Source organism: Trifolium pratense, linkage group LG1 (genome assembly GCF_020283565.1).
Source record: "Trifolium pratense cultivar HEN17-A07 linkage group LG1, ARS_RC_1.1, whole genome shotgun sequence".
NCBI classification, from domain to species: domain Eukaryota; kingdom Viridiplantae; phylum Streptophyta; class Magnoliopsida; order Fabales; family Fabaceae; genus Trifolium; species Trifolium pratense.
In genome coordinates, this window is record NC_060059.1 from 28,876,569 (window position 1) to 28,898,521 (window position 21,953).

A 21,953-nucleotide genomic window follows, 5' to 3' on the forward strand; every position below is an offset into this window, starting at 1 on the left:
TAAATATATTTTAAAATTAAATCTTATAATCTTCTTGAAGCACAAAGATTTATTTGAAATAAATCTTTTATATTTTCTGCAGCAATCTTCACAAGATATATTTTTGAAAATAATAGTTCTATTTTTGAAACACAAAAATATATTTTCCAAAAATATAATTCCTTTGGAAAATAGAACTAGGGTTCAGCTGCCTTCTGAAACACATTGATCACGTGCGCCTTGTTGTATAAGAAACCACGAAATAATTCTTCAATCAAATCTTCGAAAGATTGAGTAGAAAATAATAACGCTAGCTGGCGCGAACAATCAGACATACAAGTGTTGTTACATCTGTCGCAACACTTGGCGTAAGCACATATGTCTCAACACTTGGCTAAAAGATGTTTTTGCAAAATGTAGCCAACATACAAAAACCCAACACCATCAATGGATTCTTGTGAATGAGCATGATCAGGTCTAGAATATTACCTTTGAAGAACAAATTTGTGGCCGCCTTTCGTGATCACAAGCACCGCACTTGCAGCACCTCCACTTAGTCCACACGAACAGGAACCTTCGATCTCACAGTGCTAGCTGTTCTTGGATGAAGGCTGAGGGAATTTTGTGCGGTTTAGGGTTTAGCGAAATTCAGAATTTCTCTAAATTCAGTTAGGGTTTCTGAAAACGTGATTTCTGAACCTCATAAAGCTCTATTTATAGAGTTTCTTATGAGGTCTTTAATTTACACGAAATTGGGTTTCTCAAGCCCAATAACCGTTTGTCACTAACTGCACCCCCGCAATAAGTCTTACTTATTTTTTCCTTCTTAACTGTCCTTATGTGTGTGACCATGTAGGTTCTTATGACGTTGGCAATAATATTAATCGTAATATTATAAACAGTGAGCGGTATCTAGCAACACATCACTGTTACCCAAGTCACAGGAATGTCACGTGATCTGACTAACCTTTTCGTGATAAATATCTTGTGCACAATTACCCTTTTGCCCTCATGTCTATATTGAACACAAGGCATAGTATGTCATCCTTGTCTAGTTCAATATTGGGCCCATAGACATATCTCCCGTTATGTAGGAGGGACAAATTCCATCTAGGTCACTCATGTCCCTCAGCATGATTCGTGGGATACCCATCAACCAACTTTATAATTATCCAGTTACGGATAACGTTTGAATGGCAACAAGGTATTACACTCCTGCATCTAGGGTACATAGTGGTTTCAGGTCGAAGGGTGGAATACACCTTTTATCACTATGAGAAAACTTATGACATTTCATAACACTCTATGTAGTATTCTCATGGTGGGTCAATCCGATATAAAGTTACCCTTAACATTTATATCTATGTGAAGACTTGATAACTCATTATCCATGATCAGTGAGATATGATCATCAGTCTACCAACATAATAGTCTTTATGCTTTAACGTTATCCCATTTCACAATAAAGCTTGACTATGGATATGTTTAAGAATAGTGTTCTTATATTTAATGGAATCTCACGATTAAGTCATACTTAACGTTCCATACAATGAACTTACTATTCTAGGGACTCTATTATTATTTAATACATAAACATAATAAAGAAAAGCCTTTATTTAATAAGTAAATTATCCAATACAAGTATCATGCAATTATAAATAATTGGCCTCTAGGGCTTACACCAACAAGTAAATGACTGAAAAATAAAGTAAAGGTGCGTGTGTGTCCACGCGGGGTGGTTAAGTGTTTTCGAATCCCTCCCTTACTCCTGCTTGGTGGTTAATTCCCTTGTTTCCCTCTATCAGGATTAGTCTTATAAAATAGGTTCAGAAGCACTCGTTCCCTATTTCTATCACAAACTGGTCAGAGCCTAGTTTAGGTTGCCTTACTCTACTTAAATATCCTCGCCCCAGTCGGTTCCACTTTTTCGTTTAAACTTAGGTATCCTTACCCTTAAGGCTCAACGTGTCGCAAACTGTCGCGTGTGCCTCAAACTAGTCCTAACTCTGACTTCAGGTAGAATTTATCGTTCTTAACTTAGCTTTAATCTTATACTAAGACCTCAGATACCGAATTTAATGGTCTCATGTTGGACCTTAGCACACTGTCCTTCGTTCGGGATAATTGGTTTCGTTTCCTATCCGATATCCACTAATTTCCTTAGAGTTTATTCTAATGTGATCAATATTAAAATAAAGAATAAAAACTGGACAATAAAAGAGTTTCAATAGGAACAATAGAATTTATACCCAAATTATACAAAACCAAGCATTCGTAAGGGAGTTCATCGACTCCACCTAACCTAGGTAAAATAAATTACAAAGACAATAAAGAAAAAAACCTTATTGGCCTTGGAGTTCCTTGGCCCTCCTTGCCTCCTCCTTAGAGTTCTCCTAACTCTAGATTGAATATTCAATGTCTCTGAATATTTTGGAATGAATAATAGTGAAGGAGGAAGACTCTATTTATAGTTTTTCAGCTAGGTTTGGGCTTTTTATGCGCGTCCATTGTAACACCCGAACCCATTATTGTAGTAATCATACCTTTATTAAATCTTTTTCAAAATACGCAACGGAAAATTACAATTTAATTTATAGAATATTAGTTCTAGGTATTACACTCCTCTTTACAAAATAATACTAACATGATTACTTAATAAAAACTCGTTTTATACAATATAAATTCCCTTATAAAAGATATATTTTTCCAATCTAAATACATGAGTCATGAATGACTCTATATACTATATATAACCCCTATTCCCGTGTCACAATCAGAGCGGAGCTTCACCAAAGACTCGAACATCGAAACACACATATCCTGTAAAATTTGGACCCCCAACGGTCCAGCACATAACACATAAAAGAGAGTCAGAAGTCATACTCAAATAATATCCAAGTGTAAGTAAATAAACTTAACACTTCATCATATTCTAACTCATTAGCATGCTTCGTTTTCAATTACTTATGAATACTAGATAATTGGAATAAAACTTCATTTATAATCATCAAACAATTAATGTCTAACAGATAAAGATAATTCATCAACAAGTACAAATAATGTCACTTATCCATCATCATATAGACAAATACATCAAACAATTCCAATTATGTGTCACATACCAATTATCATATAATGTACACATAACCTAATGCAAATCTAATGCTTCAACTTCATGCTATGTCATCCTAGACATTTCTAATGCATGTGGTACCATCTTCTTTATTAGAGTATCTCACCTCTAATATCCTTCTTTATCGGATAAATATAATCTGATATACTTCTTTATTGGAATATCCAATATCACATATATTCATGAATGCATGTATGTATTTCATGAATTCACTCACAATCAATAGCATTAAGCTCTTCATTTATAATGTGGAACACTATCCAACATTTCTTCTTTATTAAGATAACACTATACCTTAATATACGTCTTTATCGAATAACATAATTCGATATACTTCTTTATTAAGTTAATTAACACCTTAATATACTTCTTTGACATTTTAACAAACATCATCAACACAATCAACAACAATTATATTCCACAAATATAATCAACAATTCATCAACACATCATTATTCATCAATAAGCAATCAATCATGGTTACAAACACTTAATTGCATGTTAGGATACCTTAAATACATGTTACAAGTGCCTAATTGCACTTTAAAACATCAACAAAACATGTTCTGCACAGTACTGGTCGCTTAGCGACGGCCTAGCGAGGGATGGCGAGCAAAAGTCAGTGCATGGACAGCTTCTGGCGAGCGACAGCGAGCTGGTCGCTCAGCGAAGGCCTATGGTCGCTCAGCGAGGGACTCAGGATAGCAGCAGTCACCAGCTGTTCGCTAAGCGAAGGCTTAGCGACGGCCTCTGACAACAATGTTCAAACTTCGTGTTTTTCACACCAAAACACCCAAAAATCCCATTTTTTTCATGTTATAAATCCCAAATAAGTTTATTTTCATGTACATAACATATATATAAACATAAAAGGACGGATTGATTCTCAGATCTACATCAAATACATCGAAAAAGTAAGGATTTATCATTTTTACTCAAAAAATCATAAACCACAAGTTCTTGATCAAACATCTACAAATTCCCAATTTTAACCCACAAAATCGTTCATACTACATGATACATGTATATTAAACATGTTATGAACATTTTCTATCATTTCCTTTAAGAAAATCACCCAAAAACCCAAACGAAAATGGGGTGGAGAAAGTTCGGGTACGGAGAAATCGACATTCTCCCCTTTCTCATATCACCCACGAATATGAAATCTACTCTCTTACCTGAGATCGACGAACTCAAGAACTTTGCTCTTGGATCTCTCCTTGAAGCTCTTGCCCTAGCTCTCCTCTTCTCTTCCTTCTCTCTACTTTCTCAAGAACAAAGAAAAATGAGCAACTTCTCTCTCTAACAAGGCTAAATAGCGCCCCCCACCTTTGTGTCAAGGCCCATTGGGCTAAAAGCCCAATTGCTCGGCTCAACTCGCGCGTTAACTAAATCTCTCGATAAATAACTTAAAGTTACTATCTTACTTAAAAGTCACGTCACCAAATAAATAAACACTTACATAGTGAATAATAAATTTGGGTCGTTACATCCATCACACCCATCGTGGCTACGATGACGTATAATTTCGCCTCATTGTAGTCACGATAGATCATATTGTGGTACGATGGAAGATTTTCTCTATATTTTCTGCTTTCTTCAACTGCCTTTCATCGTGCCACGATGAAAAGTCATCGTGGTACGATGGTAAAGATTTGTTGCAGATTTTCTTCAATTTAAACCGGCTTCTCATTGCGCCACGCTGGATCTCATCGTAGGTACGATGGTTGCGCTGTTTATTACGTTTTTGTCTTTTTTTTGTTTTTTCTACTTTTTTTGCTTCTGGGCCAAGTAACTTCACTTTTCCAGGTATTTGCTTGCTTTTGGGCTTCAATTGCTATTAAAACTACCCTAAATTACTACTAAAAACATCATATAATTGATTGTCATCAGGTGGGTATTAAGGTACCCATACCCATACCCGCTCATTTTTGTGGGTAATTACCCATACCACCCGTGCTCAAAATGCGGGTTTTTACTCTACCCGTTGTGGTATTTTTTGTGGGTACCCACCGAATATGAGTCAAATTGTCATCCCTAGTGGATCAACCACATTGGACGAACAACTATACAAGTGAGTTGGAAACCACACTTTAACCCAAAACCTTAAAGTGTTAGGTTTATGCGTCCTCTCACTTATAATGTGTTCAATCTCCACTTTTCTAAACAATGTTAAACTTAATTCACCTCACACTTGCCACAATATGTACTGATCAACACATCGAGAGATTGAATAAAAACAAAATACATATTTTTTTTAAGGAGTAGAAAACAGAAACTAAGACATTGAACTCAAGTGATTAATTGAACTCTTTAATATGAATCGTTCGGAAACTCGAGTTTGATTTTTGATAAAAATAATTTGTAGTAAGACTTTACTTATCTTGCAATCGAACTCTGAATATCAAGTGTTCTTTCTTATATACCTGTTCCTAAAACATGACAGACACCAAGTATATGGGATAGGTCTTCTTTATCGGCAGGAGACATATTGCGACTAAAAAATACTTCGGATTTGGCCAAATTAATTTCCTGACCAGAGGCTAGTTCATAAGTATGAAGAATGCTCATAAACTGATTTACCTCTGCTACACTTGCCCTGCAAAACAAGAAACATTCATCCGCAAACAGAAGGTGAGACACCTCTGGGGCGCCACGACAAATTCTCGCCCCATGAACATCACCCTTCCCAACCGCCTGGTGAATAAGAGAAGTCAAGCCCTTCGTTACCAGAATAAACAGATAAGGGGAAAAAAGGTCTCCTTGTCGCCCACAACCCGGTATAATCAGTCCTTTCTTATAAACCGGAGGATTAAAAAAAAAATTAAAGGCCAAAAAGGACAAACGCTTCATTTTTTTAGTTTCAAGATCATTCATCAGTCACCAACTAAAACGTCTGTATTGTAAAAAAAAACACCTAAATAAACACCGGCCACTTGAACTTTAATTTTCTTAGCATCAAAATAATGCACTTCTAGCATTGCAAAATAATTTTATCTCCACTGGGAACATTATCTATCAAATTTCTTTCTTAAAAATATATTGGAGATTGTTTTGTAACTTTTAAGTCACCGTGATGTTTATTTAAATAAAAAACCCCAGAAAAGAGTTTGAAATAATAGCTGACACTAATGTATCGTGTTGCTTCTAAAAAGTACACATAGTTTTTTTTTGAAGGAGAGTACATATAGTTATACTTATAGATATAAAAAACGATCTATTTTTTATAGTCACACTCAAAAAAATTAGTTGCACGTTAGAGTGACTAAAATACTCTTAAAATGAAATAAAAATTAAATTGTCCCTACAACCCTTCATTACGTGTTAGTTCCCTTTCACCATTTTCTTCATCTCGATCCTTCACTGTCGTTCTCTCTCCATTTCACAAACAGAGTGTTACAATAGTCATACAAAAAATAATGTACACATTCAATGATAAGTGTGATCGAAAGAGCTTAAATCACTTGATGTCAAAACTATTTCTTGAAATGAAATTAAAATTAAAATAAAAAATGTACACATTAGTTACATTAATGACTGTGCTTAATATATGTGTGAAAAGTGGTAAATGCTTAAGAAAGGGATATAAGTAATACACATGTTTTCATAGCTTTATTGTTTAGTTTATTGAAAAAGTTTATTAGAATTTTCCACCTAGAATCGTTATCTAAATCTTATTGAGATAATGAAAGGAAAAGATAATGGTTAAAAAAATATACCAACTTGGTAAATAGTGTTAAATAATTTGGCATTTTATACCATAATAAAATTACAAAAAGGACAACTCTATTAATAAATCCACTCAATTGAATAAAGTGGCATTGGCATGTCGTGAAGGATTTTTCATTTTGAGTGGAATCAAGCCAAACACATAAAAACATGCACAATTGAAATGCATATTCATCATCCTATTAAGTGCACAATAAAATCCAACAAAATAATGAGAAAGTGATGGCCTTACATGTGCTCCAATTGCTTGTGGAAATTGCTCTTTGTAGGGACCTAAAGATGTGAACCTTTTCAACATTGAATGATGAGTAGTGATAGTGGAAAAATCCACCCTAACTTTGATAGAGACAAACCATTGGATGGAAAGCTTTTATATATATCACCCAACTTTTATTTATGTGTCCTTAGATTAGTAGGGTCATTAGGAATACTGGTTGGATATTTGGTGGGGTCATCTTTAATTTAAAATAATTATGTATTAATTTTTACATATAATTATTACATATGTGCATACGTCTATATGTGTGTTTTGTAGTGGCAATACAATTTTTTTTTTTATCAACCAAGCAATTTATTTATTTTTAGGAGTATAGCTTGTTGAAAATATTTAAAAAAACTACCGACAAATGATGGGTCTAACAGAAAGTGTTAAACGATAATTCAAGAATCAAATCTTAACAAATAGAAGTATATACACACTATTGGATTTCAAGTGTGAATATCATTTTGACTATTAATGAGAAGAGTTTTCAAATTTATAAAAGAGGTCACCTATTAATATAAATTTTGAGTATAGATGTGGCCTTTCTTTTGTAGTATTTGAGCTATTTGATCTATTTTTCTCCCGAGCTCCTCGAACTCCGTAACAAGTCGTATCAGAGTTGTGGTTCAACTTAACTTAATGCTTTAAGATTTTAAATGCAGATGTAACATCTCTTTCTTTTGTGAAGCATTTGACCCGTTATTTCTTTTAAATTTTATTAATAACGCAATTGAGTGTAAGATGAGTACAATATGCAAAACCAACTCAAACAAGCTCTTCACAAAGGAAGAATTTCAACCAGTGTTTTAAAAACCGGACCGGACCGGCCGGTCGAACCGGTTGGACCGGGAACCGGAGGGTACAACGGTCTGGTCGGACTGCTGGACCGGGTAAGCAGTCAAACCGGCAAGAACCGGAAAAAACCGGAAAAACCGGTAAGAACCGGCGAACCGGCGGTTTTGAAAACCGGCGGTTTAACTGCGTTTGTTTTTTCTTCTTTAATCTGCGCTGAAACGACATCGTTTTTTTTTTTTTTTTTCATAATGAAAATCAACGAAAATAGAAATATGAACGAGAAAGAGAAACAGAGACTGAATAGAACAAATTATCCTCCACATCCACATCCAATTGTGACGGTACGGCAAGAAAAAGCCAGAAAATAATATTGTTTTCGAATTTTGGTTTCAGAATGAGAAGGAAAGGATAAAATGTTTTCATGAAATCTCAAAACAAACACCATCCCAAATATAAAATAGAGAGTTGAGTTGAAAGGGATGAGTTGTGATTTCGTGTATTTGTAGAAGAACAAGCAAGTACAAAAATTGTATAGAAGAGCAAAGACAAAAATTGTGTATTTGTACAGTGCTCTGTAATTTGAGAAACTAATTTTGAGATCTAAAGAGAAAGAGAAGTGGAGGCGATGCTGCTGACAACTGAAAAATTGATCTGTAGGGTTTCATTAAGTTGGATTTTTAAAATCAAGGCCCAACCCAAACTCTTTTTCTTTTCTTTTTTGAATAAAAATAGTATTATTTTATTTGTTATTTACGGAGGTGTCTTTCAAATAATAATAATATAAAATTCATTAATTAAATAAGTAGCAATGATATTAAATTATCTAATAAAACCACTAACATATGTGATATGATGATATTTTAAAACACTAATATAGTATATATATAATGTTTTTTAGGTGTCAAAAAAAAAATTTGGTGTGAAATTACTATAATTTATTTTATAAGAAATTATGATAATTTTAGTTTCTTAAGATGCACGATATTTTTTAGATTTATTTGGAGACCAAGTCATCCGGTTCGATCTAGTTTAATAACTATATAGTTTTATTATAGATACCGGTTCATTCCACTGGTTTAATCCGGTTTAAATCGGATTATCATGCGGTTCGACCAGTGACCCAGTGGTTCGACCAATGAACCAGTGACACAGTGCCCTCACCGGTTTGATGTCCGGTCCGGTTTTTAAAACACTGATTTCAACTACACCAATTACAATTCCTAAAAACCCTTAACATCATCCATATGAGAAAACTAAAACAACATCCTAGAACAATGTCAATACACCCCTCCAAACACAACAAACAACCACAACCACAACCAAAACTAAAATTGGCCCCAAATGTCAAACAAAAGAAAATTCACAAATTGAATGGTAGATGTATAATAATTGAGAAAAATTGAAAAAATTCCAATGGAGAGAAAAATTGAAAAAAAATTCCAATTGCCTATGACTTTCCAAATGAGCCGGTCACTCCCAAAATTTCCACTTACAAATGCAAATTGACATCCCTACTTTTCCCTTATAAATTGAAATATTAGGACAACCAAGAAATTATTAATCCCATTAAAAAATTAATATAAAAAATGCTATATAAAAATCGAAGAAAATTTGTCTATAAGATTTAACTCAACTAATAATGTTTGAGTTTTTCAGGTGATACTTGCTAAAATAAAAAAATAGGCTAAGAAAATCTTGTATATAGTATACAGGTGGAAAACGGGTCTAATCCGTCGTACCAACCTATTTAACTCACTATTCTTCACGGATTGAGCCAAAGTTTTGAACTCGACTGCTTAAGTTGCCTCCCAACTGAAAAAATGGGGGCAAGGTTTTCCAGCTCGCATGTTTTATAAAATCTATCAGTTTTTCATTTTATTTATAATTTGTTGATAAGTTATGAAGTTATCGTTATGATTCATATTATGGCTAGTTCAAAAAACTCTTGTTGGCTTAGAAATATGACCCAACTACATAAAAGGACTTATTACACACGCGCATTATTGTAGTTATGATTTTATAGAATATTATCAATATTAGGGCTCCCCTAGGCTCCGAGGTCGACTTATGATGAAAACAATTTTGAGCAAATTTTACTTATTTTGCTGTCAAATTCTGAATTACCGGAACCCCACCTGTAAAAACCACATGGTTAATACAAAAAAATATACGATACATTATTGATAATCATTATGTTTGGTTCTTATTTTGTAGTAATGATTTAACGTAATATTTATTTTTCTTATTTTAATTGTTGTTTGTTTTTTCTTTTTTTTTTTTAACTAAAAGAAAAATTATATAAAAAAGAACAAGCAAAAAAACAGGTTTTTTATTTTATTTTATGTAACGACTTGGCAATTTATCAGCTCACCAATAAACGAAGATAAGATGAGACTTTAGACTCGACCACCTATATTAACTTGCCTCACTGTTGAACGGGTGTTAACAAGATAAATCTAAATAAAACTGTTCAATACATTTTATTTTTTTTATAGAAAGATGAGACGATAAACTATTGAAAACTCACACATAAAGTTTGAATTCCAATCATCACGTTCGATTTAACAATTTCAACATTTCAATCCACAATTGATCCCACTTCATTGTCCATGAATCTAGATATTCTTGAATTCATCATCTTTTTTTATCATCATCTCAACCGTCCATTCATATTTTTTTCTCTCTTTAAAACTATTACTTCTACTATCAGTAATTACATAAAAACAACATAGATACCATAATAGAAAGTGAGGGAGAGAATTCAATTTTCTTAATTACACAAAATAATATGTTAAATCTATAATTTAATTATATTCCCTCCGATTTTTAGATTCATTTTAAAACGAATGAATCTCAACCTTTAGTGGTAAAAAAAGTTGAGACCGAATGATTCCAAGCACTAGTGGTAAAAAAAGCAAGATTTATTGTACTACTAAGTATCTACTACAACAACAAGTGACGCGTAGAAAAAAGAACGCAAGTAGTGAATCTGACTGAGTACAAAACAACAAGTGTAACATCTACAGCAGGCAGCACCATTAACTTACACCGATTTCAGAGCCTCAACCTTTGCTTACCTACCAACCAAAACTAGTAAAAAACTACTACTATACCCCACCACCAACAAACACAAAATTCCAAATTTTACCCATAATATATTAACTACTTCTTCTTCTTCCTTTGCATCACACACACGTTTCTCTTCTCTTCTTTGTTTCTTTCTCATCACTTAATTAAAAAGTGTGTTCAATAAATGAATCATAATAAAGACCCTTTTAGTGTTATGAAAAGACAACCTAAATAATCATCCTATGAAACAATTATCAAACCATGCTTTGTCGGCCATTTCAACTTCACCCACCAAAAAAGATCCTTTCTTTCCACTTATCATTTCGTTCTTTCTTTCACTTTGACACATACCCTTTTATCTATCATATTCATTTTTCTGTGATTCATTCAATTCTTCTTGATTTTATTAGTTATTATTCAATATAGGGGTTTCTATTTTTATTCTTGTTTAGATCAAAGATCCTCACTTTTTATGCTAAAAGGTGAAGTGGGTATATTCTTTTTAATTTTTTTTTAGTTTGAGTTGATTCTGAACAATTTTGTTTCATAAGGATTCATTTGATCCTAATTGGTGAACTTGTTCCTCTTTTGAAAAGGGATGATGGCCTATTAATTAAAGGTATGTTGTTTTTTGTTTTTCTTTTTCTTCTCACATAATTTTGAATTGTTTCATTATAAGCTATAAGATTCTGGGTATATGTCATTTGGAATTTTTGTACATGTCTATAAGTTCATTGGTCCTTTTAATTGTGAATTTTGAGGTCCTAAGGTGTAGTTCAGTTGTTTAAGGTTGAGACATTAATGATGTCCTGAGTTCGATCCCGCTAATAAATTCTCATTTTCCTAACAAATAAATTAATCTATGAAGTATGAACATCAACACGACACAGACACCGATAGTAATTTGAGAAAATGATATAATTGAACTCAATTATATGTATTGGTGGGACACATCTAATCTGAGGAGTGTCTATGCTGCATTGAAATTAACCACTAACATTTCTATATTAGGAATAAGTTTGGATTTTGAGATTATGTACTAAATATAAATCGTTACCAAAAATAGATAATTTTATGTTTTCCATTTAGAATTTAATTAGTCACTTAGTTAAGTAATTGATTGATGTTTGGTTGTGCAGGTATTGATTATTAAGATGTCTAGGAACATCAAGGAAGGGAGTGTCTTTGCAAAAAGGCATTATGTTATTTTATTGCTATTGACTTTACTTCTTTGTAGCACAGAAGGTTTGAATTTAGAGGGACAAATCCTTTTGGAGATTAAAAATGGAATTCATGATAAAAATAATGGTTTGGTAAATTGGAATTCTAGTGATGAAACTCCATGTCGATGGATAGGTGTAAATTGTAGTTATGATTATAACATTGGTAGTGATCCGGTGGTTATTTCGCTTAATTTGAGTTCTATGAATCTTTCTGGAACTTTAAATGCTAGCATTGGAGGACTTACCAATTTAACTTATCTCAATCTTGCTTACAATAGTCTTATTGGAAATATCCCTAAGGAGATTGGTGAGTGTTTGAGTTTAGAATATCTTTACTTGAACAATAATCAATTCGAGGGACCTATTCCTGTTGAATTAGGGAAACTCTCCCTTTTGAGAAATTTGAATATTTGCAACAATAAACTCTCCGGTGTTATTCCGGACGAGTTTGGAAAGTTGAGTTCATTGGTTGAGTTAATTGCTTATAGCAATTTTCTTGTCGGCCCTTTGCCGAATTCGGTTGGAAATCTTAAGAATCTTGCAACTTTCAGAGCTGGGGCGAATAACATTACTGGTAGCTTGCCGAAGGAAATTGGCAGATGTAAGAGTTTGGTACGTCTTGGTCTTGCTCAAAATCAGATCGAAGGGGAGATACCAAGTGAGATTGGGATGCTCGAAAGATTAAAAGAATTGGTTTTATGGGAAAACCAGTTATCAGGGGTTGTTCCTAAAGAGCTTGGGAATTGTAGCAGGCTTGAGATCCTTGCTCTATACGGGAATAATCTCATTGGACCATTACCTCGTGAGATTGGGAACCTGAAATCGTTGAAGTGGTTGTATCTTTACAGGAATAAGTTGAATGGATCCATTCCAAGGGAAATTGGAAATCTTTCTAAAGCCTTGCACATTGATTTCTCGGAGAACTCTTTAGTCGGAAATATCCCTTCAGAGTTCAGCAAAATTCGTGGTCTAAGTTTGCTCTTTCTCTTTGAGAACCATTTAACCGGTGTTATACCAAATGAGTTCGGTAACTTGAAGAACCTGACGAAGCTGGACCTATCGATAAATAACATTACGGGTCCGATTCCACATAGCTTCCAATATTTGACTCATATGTCGCAGTTGCAACTTTTTGACAACTCCTTAAGCGGTATTATTCCTCAGGGACTTGGACTTCATAGTCGTCTTTGGGTGGTTGATTTTTCTGACAACAACTTGACAGGAAGTATACCTCCACATCTATGCCGAAACTCTCATTTGATGATGTTGAATGTAGCAAATAATCGGCTTTACGGACACATACCGACAGGGATATTAAACTGTGAATCGTTGGCACAGTTGCTGTTGATCGGTAACAGGCTTACCGGTGGTTTCCCTTCGGAACTGTGTAAACTGGTGAATCTAACAGCCATTGATTTGAATGATAACAGGTTCAGCGGTCCACTTTCTCATGAGATCGCAAACTGCCACAACTTGCAAAGGCTTCACATTGCAAACAATTACTTCACATTGGGGTTGCCGAAAGAAATAGGAAATCTCTCTCAATTGGTGACTTTTAATGTTTCATCAAATCTTTTCACCGGAAGAATCCCACCAGAAATTTTTTGGTGCCAAAGGCTGCAGCGGCTCGATCTCAGTCAGAATCATTTTACTGGTTCTTTGCCAAATGAACTTGGAACACTTCAGCACTTGGAGATTCTCAAGCTCTCCGACAATAAATTGTCTGGAAATATTCCTCCAGCATTAGGCAATCTGTCTCATTTGAACTGGTTGCGGATGGATGGCAATTTGTTTTTCGGTGAAATACCTCCCGAGTTAGGTTCTCTTTCGAGCTTACAGATTGAAATGGATCTCAGTTACAATAATCTTTCTGGAAGAATACCATCTCGGCTTGGCAATCTCAATATGCTTGAAAATCTGTTTCTCAATAACAACCATTTGGAAGGTGAAATTCCAAGTACCTTTAGCGCGCTTTCAAGCTTGATGGGGTGTAATTTCTCATACAATAACCTCTCCGGACCTATCCCTTCCACTAAAATTTTCGAAAGTATGGCTGTAAGCAGCTTTGTTGGTGGTAACATAGGCCTTTGTGGTACACCTCTCATTGACTGCAATAGCATTTCAGCTTCTCGCTCGATTCCTCATGTGAAAGACGTTGATTCTCCTCGTGCTAAAATTGTCATGATCATTGCAGCTACTGTCGGCGGTGTTTCTCTCATTTTGATTTTAGTTATTTTATATCTTATGAGACAACCTCGAGAGGCTGTTGATTCATTTGCAGACACAGAAACTCAATCTCCGGATTCAGATATCTATTTTCCTCCAAAGGATGGTTTCACGTTCCAAGACTTACTTGAAGCTACAAAAAGATTTCATGAAAGTTATGTCATTGGTAGCGGAGCATGTGGAACAGTTTATAAGGCAGTTATGAAATCTGGTAAGACCATTGCTGTTAAGAAGTTAGCATCGAACCGGGAGGGGAACAACGTCGATAATAGTTTCAGGGCTGAAATATCGACTCTAGGAAGGATTAGGCATCGGAATATAGTGAAGCTGTATGGTTTTTGCTATCACCAAGGTTCAAATCTCTTACTTTATGAATACATGGAAAGAGGTAGCTTAGGTGAATTATTGCATGGTTCTGCAAGTAATCTGGAGTGGCCGACTCGATTCATGATTGCTCTTGGAGCTGCCGAAGGTCTTGCTTACTTGCATCATGACTGTAAGCCGAAGATTATTCACCGTGACATAAAATCTAACAACATTCTGCTTGATGAAAATTTTGAGTCCCATGTTGGTGATTTCGGCTTGGCAAAAGTGATTGACATGCCTCAGTCAAAATCGATGTCCGCAGTTGCCGGATCTTATGGTTATATTGCTCCTGGTAAGCTCTTATTTTACGTTATTAGTCAGTAAAGCAGTGAATTTCTTTTACTTTACATATTTTTTTATGACTTTCATAAGCGCATGTGAGATTGTTTGGTAGAGCTTATGAAAACAGCTTATCAGATCTCTATAAATTGTTTTCGGCTTATTCCCATAAACTCTTTGTGATAGCATATGAAAACAGCTTATAGCTTATATGAAAATAGTTTAACTCTATTTTATCTTTTGTTATAGAATTAACTTATATATATATGCACTACTCATATAATAAGCATTTGATTAAGTTGTTTATCCAAACAAGGCCGAAGGATATATATTATTTAGAGTCCTGTTTCGTAGCTCATCATGATCTGCAGTTTCACTTCATGCCTATAAACAATTTTTTTTTTGTTGCAGAATATGCATATACCATGAAGGTTACAGAGAAGTGCGACATATATAGTTACGGTGTTGTGCTCTTGGAATTGCTAACTGGAAAAACACCGGTTCAACCAATGGAGCAAGGAGGTGATCTTGTCACATGGACAAGAAACCGTATTCGGAACAATAACAATACATTGAGCTCAGAGATGCTCGACAATCGTCTAGATCTCGAAGACCAAATAACTATAAATCACATGCTCACTGTTTTGAAACTTGCTTTAATGTGCACAAGTATGTCTCCTACTAAAAGACCATCAATGCGCGAAGTTGTGTTGATGCTCATCGAGTCAAATGAGCGAGAAGGAAATTTAACACTCACTCGAACAAACCACAACCCTCCTTCCAAAGATAGCACATGAAAGTATGCTGCAACTTCTCTTGAGAGAGATTTTTGTTAACAAATTATTAGTATTTTTCTTCTCATTTATTTGTTTTCCACTTAGAGAGTGTAGGATGATGATTTTTGTACATTTCTTTCACTTCATTATGCTACTAGAGTTGAGGATTTTACTTTATACTTGTTTTTTATTGATTTAATCATGTTATGTATTTTCTTTTTTAGAATATAGTATAGTAACTTTTATTGTACAGTTGGGAATTACCATTGATTGTGTATCATTAAGGTTATTATTGATGTAGGGAGAAATAATTATTTTATATTTGTTCATGTAACATTGATCTAGCTTTTAAGTTTATATTGAATTTCTATATTTTATCATGCAAAGTTTTTCTATTATGATACAGTAACAATTTGGAACTTGATTCAGGTCACAATTAAGAATGATCCATCTTTAAGATCCCAACTCTAAAACATCTCTAAGGTCTCAAAAAATGGTCATAAGAAAATTTTGTCTTGAAATTTTTCCATTCAATATTAAAAAGTTATCTTACCAATATTAACTTTATCTTTTATTTTTATTTTTTTGGTATGTACAAGTGATCCACGTGCTTTTGAGACGCCGTTTAACATGACTTTATTTTTTTTTTATACATGTAAATAGTGAAATTCACCTTTGATACGAGTGCTCTCCTATCTCGACTTTCCTAAAGCCTCCGATATCACGGTCACAAGACAACAATGAAAAATTATATTTTTGAAAATTGGTGTCACCAATGAATAATAAGGGTATTTTTTGAAACATAAATTAATTAACATTAGTTACTATTAAAGTAATTTCTTTTTTCAAAGAGTCTAGCAGTAAAACATCCGCGAAATAAATACAAAAAATAAGAGTATTGCATATTCGAATCCCCATCCCAACACAACAAAATTTCCTAATTTTTTTACCACCCGAATCATACTTACGCAACATTTAAAGTAGTTCCTTAATCCACATATGTTTGTAATATTTTTCTTATATAAAAAGAAAAGAGAGGAAACTCCAAGGTTTTGTCTAGTAGTAAAAACAGAGGTCTAAAATTCAAGAGATCCCGGATTCGAGAGCCTGTTAGTATTCTTGGAGGAAAATAAATGTAATTACTTTTGTAAGTGTTGTAATAGCTTCAAGATGTTTCTTGCTTTGTTTCGAGACATCATCTTCTTACCATAAATTTTTATATAAAAAAAGGATGGGGAGGAGTATTAAATTGTTTACTTGCATTATTCATTATTAATATACATGCACACAATGGGTTGGCAATGTAGAGTTCCATGCATCAAAGGGACGGTTTCAAGTTTTCTCCATGTGAACGTCTACTATTCAATACTTGAATTTCGTGGATGTATTTTTTTAATACTTTTTTATGTACTTTAGTCAATATGCTTCAGATTGAAGCTAAAGCAACATGGTTTAACAAATAGTTCATAGACCACTTTCCTTTGAATAGTTCAAATCATAAGATTTATTAATATATTTTTGTGCTGAATCGGACTTAAGTTACCAAGAAAATTTGTTGCTATATAGATCTATTTTGATCTTTGCTTCTTAAGTGAATAAAATGTATTTCTTGCTTTGACCCAAAATTTAGGAAGGTAGCTTGTTTGGAATTAAATAAAGGGATCATTCTTCCTTTCTTAGGGCTTAATCAAATTCAAATAATTCGAGAACGGATTGTCTCCCATGAAACTCTCCAGTTTCCTGATGTGTGATCATCCACACCATTCAATCACCTTTTATAATTTTTAAAATGTTTATCTTTTTTAATTTTAATGGTTATGATTGAACTGGACTCTCCATTTGACAGGAGAGCATCCAGTCTTAAATAATTCAGAGTATATGGAGTAACATTTTATGGGGACAAAAATAGGTAATTTTGTGAGGATAAAAAATATAATTTAACCATTAATCATTATAACAATTTAAATTTGTTTTTTCAAAATTAAATATTTTTTAAAATAATATAAAATTGGAGAAGCATAAATTATTAATAATATTTGTTTCGAACTGCTCAATCTAGGTATACCGTACTCGACCTCATCACAATGAATTCATCCCTCTGAAACTTCTAAGCCGTTAGATATTGATCTCAATGGTTTAATGTATTCCCCTTAGACATCGCATATGCAGTTACAACTTGCTCACCTATTTAAGTGTGAACCACGTTTGCGTCAAGGTAGGATACAGTGTTTCTACTTTCACTCAACCCCCTTGATCTCATCCTGACTTGAGCGTCATAATGCTAACCTCTTTGGCAGATACATTTGCTACCGTGAACCACCACTCTATGAACTTGTAACTGCCATAACTGCTCAGCCTATGTTTGGTTACACGTCCAAAACCATTAAACGTACGTTTATGGGCCTTAACGTGATTTTATCATTCTTACAAAGTGTTTGGGTTTTTATGGAGAAATCAATTTTGTAGTCAAAACGTGATTATATATGAAGCTGGTATTTGTAGCTTTCGCGTTATGCAAACTTGATTCTATCATTTTTTATATTGTTAAACTGTGTGTATATTCCCAACTAACCTTCATTGCCTTTTGTTTATTTAATTTAATGCATTTTTTTTAATTTCAATTGTTTATTGTGACACAATAATTTATAAGTTTTGTTGACTAATATACTAGGACACTAATTAATATTTCATCGGTTCTTTTTTAAGTGTCGTTTTGAAATATTAACATCAAATTAACGAAGTGTATTTTTGTACATATTTTTCCTGTTATACTCTCATTTTAATCCACCAATAAATTCTTATTTTTTTAGTCCTTGTGAGCTTAACTTAGTTGACAGGGGCGTCACACTATATGTGCAGGGTTCGAACCTCGGACACTCTACTTATTCAGCTTTAAGTGAATTTTTTAGCCACCGGACTACTTTACCCAAAAAATAAGGTCAAAATAGATCATATTAGTAAAAACATAAGGTTAAACAACATCTCATATGCTAATATTTGCATGTATATATTAGTAAACAAATAAGATCAAATTAGGTCATATGAATAGTACACTAAGTAAAAAATAAGTCATTTATTTTGGAATAGAGGGAGTACATCATATTTAAATAAGAAGAATTTTCTATTATATGCAAATTTATACATATTAAAAAATTCAAAAGAGTAAATTTGTATTAAAATTTGTGTATTTTATATTAAATGCATAATTTTTAATAAATAATTGTTGTTTTTCAATACAAAATTACTACGTTTTGTTGTACATAGACAAACCCAAATAAAAATAATGTATGTTATATGAATTTATCTATGTCCATTATGGTAATTATACATCCAAAAGCAATTTTGTTTAAAATTATCCAAACAACATGGATTGATAACAATCAATTCTAAATTATTGTATCCAAACATAAATCAATTCTGTCAAACTCAATTCTGTCAAAATGAATTCTATCAAACTCAATTCTGTCAAAATCAATTCTGTCTACCACAGAACCAAACACATACTCAATCTTCGTCATAGGAGTCAACTAATTCAGTTCTCTTCATAGCAGTGACAGAATGGAAGTGATGACATGCATGCAGGACCGAAAGTTTTCTAAGAATATAAGTCATAACTATATAGTGGAAAAAGAATCTTGAAACTTATGAGATAAGGGATAATACCCCTGTTTAGACATAGAAACAAAAAAATCATGTTTTAGTGGAAATAAGGGAGCAAAAACTATATTAAAGTAAATTATTTATAAAATTGTTTTCATTAGACAAACTCAAAATTTGACTTTACCAAAATAAAGTTTCCACAAAGTTGAATTTTATCTTTTTAGAATAGTAATAGATTCCAAAAACCTCAAACTTGAATTTTTCGTAATATTAAATGTGTTCATACAAAAGTCTGTGTTTTAAAAACGTCAAGGGCAAATTCGAGATTTAGGGGTTTGAAAGGGTTGAAGTAAAATTTGAGGGGTAGGAGACTAGGAGGTAAATTTTTTCTAGATGTTTTCTCTTCCGACCCCGTGATTCTTTCTAACCCTCCAACATTCCAATTTTATCCTTGCAGAAAAATTTGGTTCGCAGAAACCGAATTTTTTCTAGTGCAAATTCAAAGAAAAATTCGGTTTCTAGAAACCGAAATTTTTTTTTCAAGGGAAAAAAAAAATTGGTTTCTAAAAATCGAATATTTTTGCAAAAGCAAAATTAGAAATTTAAGGGGTATAAAAGAAACACAGAGTCGGAAAAGAAAACATCTTTTTTCTAATTGCTGAACTTGGCCAAGTGGCAGCTGGTGGCTTTGTAGCCTCTTGGGCCTGGAGTTCTCTTGTGGATGGGGCGGTCCATCAGTGAGTGTAGGGGGGAACCCAGCAGTTAGACGGGTGTATATAACATAGCCAAACTCGTGAAAGGAAGTACAAAAATTAAATCCAAACATTTACTAATATAAAATGAAAATTTAATCATTTGATTGTGTTTAAACAATTAATGAATTTCATCAAAGACAAATTATTCAGAAGAATCTGAGTTCGAATTTTAGGACAAACAATTCTTAGTCAGACTATATATACTAATTAATATTTTCAACCGAACTCTAAATTATCAGAATCTCTTATGATATCAGAGGTTAAGAAAAATGATATATTTTTTTTCTTTCTAAAAGTTGGCCAAAATCTACCAACTTAATCAAGCACCACCATCACTAGTAATCAACAAATTCTAAGGCTTCATCCATCTCTAACTCCAGTTTAAACTCGAAATAAAAATCCCCACGAAGAATGTGGTTATATATATTTTTTTGACGAAGAAGAATGTGGTTATATGATAAGCATATTTTATTAAATCACAATGATGACAATGAATATGGGTATTACGACGACTTACTTTTGCACGAAAACAAAGAGTTTTTATAATGCAATCTTTACTTTCTTACACACTTTTTATTTTGATACATAGACAACAAATACCATTGAAATTTACGAGATATAAGTTTTAAATTCAAGTTAATATATTCAATCTGCCAATATTAACATTAATTGATGGTTGAACAAAATATCATGAACACTTTTGGATTGATTATCTCTACTTTAGTCACATTTTCTTCCACAAATAGTAACTAAGCCGAATGACATGAACTCGAGATTAAGATTTCTTTTTTAAATAAAAAATAAAAATAGATAGAATTTTACTTTTTTAAGCTGAATTTTAAACCACTTATTTTAATTGTCACGTGTTAGAATGATAAAACTAACATTTTATTTTTGTACAAATTTTATGTCACTTTCTTTTTCACTACCAATACATCATATCCATCATATCGGTTTTGGTTATGGCTCCATAGAGGTAACTGTTGTTCTATGATCATGGATATTTAGATATCTAAGTTTTGATAATAATATTGATGATGTTTTCTTAAATAGATTTCAAATTTTATTTTGTCTCATACATATTTTATTCAGATTATTTCAATTCTTTGATCTCAAAAGTTCTGGGAATTTTATTATTTTTCTCTGTTTTTTATGATAGTTTATTATTTTTCTCTATACAAACACAATGAGAAAATGCTTGTATATTATGGATGACCTTTTTTCTTTTTTCTTCTAAAACTTTTTCAAAAGCTTCTTCAATTGCAATTCCTATTAATTTTTTTTATTATTATTATTAAATTCCTCTAAAACAATAATTTATTATTAAATCAATTATGGAGATTTATTGTTACATTTGAAAGTTAAATTTGATAGGAAAAATTCATACACAATGGCGTTTTAGGCGATACAAGATTATCAATGCAATATCAATTCGGGTTGGCACTGATGGTTGGACCTTCTGATCACACCCGACTTAGGTTTAAGTCCAGAATTCTCTAATCGTTAGCTTATACGTATATTGCAGCGTAAATTCTCAAAGAGGTTGGTCGTTTTCTCTGATATTGCAAGAGTTTATGCCTCCCCTTATCTACATTTTTAGCAACAATTTGTTTTGTTTTTTCAGAATGTAACTTGTATAAAATGGTGTTAAACTTGTAGAACTAAAACTACTTTTGTTCATGTATGTGATTATTAATTAATATTTGTTTTGTGACATGTATTAGGTATATAAAACAGTGTTGATATTGAATTTAAGTAGCC

At 32.9% G+C, this 21,953-nt stretch overlaps 1 protein-coding gene across 1 annotated transcript; it reads left to right on the forward strand.

Annotated features, from left to right (window-relative positions):
* The first annotated feature begins 10,893 nt into the window (after positions 1-10,893).
* LOC123894001 (probable leucine-rich repeat receptor-like protein kinase At2g33170) lies at positions 10,894-16,207 on the forward strand. The gene is made up of 3 exons (XM_045944232.1): positions 10,894-11,586; positions 12,107-15,074; positions 15,473-16,207. The coding sequence occupies exons 2-3, from the start codon at positions 12,122-12,124 to the stop codon at positions 15,856-15,858; spliced, it is 3,339 nt and encodes a 1,112-aa protein (XP_045800188.1). The 5' UTR covers positions 10,894-11,586; positions 12,107-12,121; the 3' UTR covers positions 15,859-16,207.
* Positions 16,208-21,953: the final 5,746 nt, after the last annotated feature.

What these genes read in the sequence shown, in the direction of transcription:
- LOC123894001 (XM_045944232.1), top strand. Translation starts at nt 12,122, where the DNA reads ATGTCTAGGAACATCAAGGAAGGGAGTGTCTTTGCAAAAAGGCATTAT. An exon ending in TTATGGTTATATTGCTCCTG is followed by an intron (nt 15,075 to 15,472) that starts GTAAGCTCTTAT and finishes TTTTTGTTGCAG; the next exon opens with AATATGCATATACCATGAAG.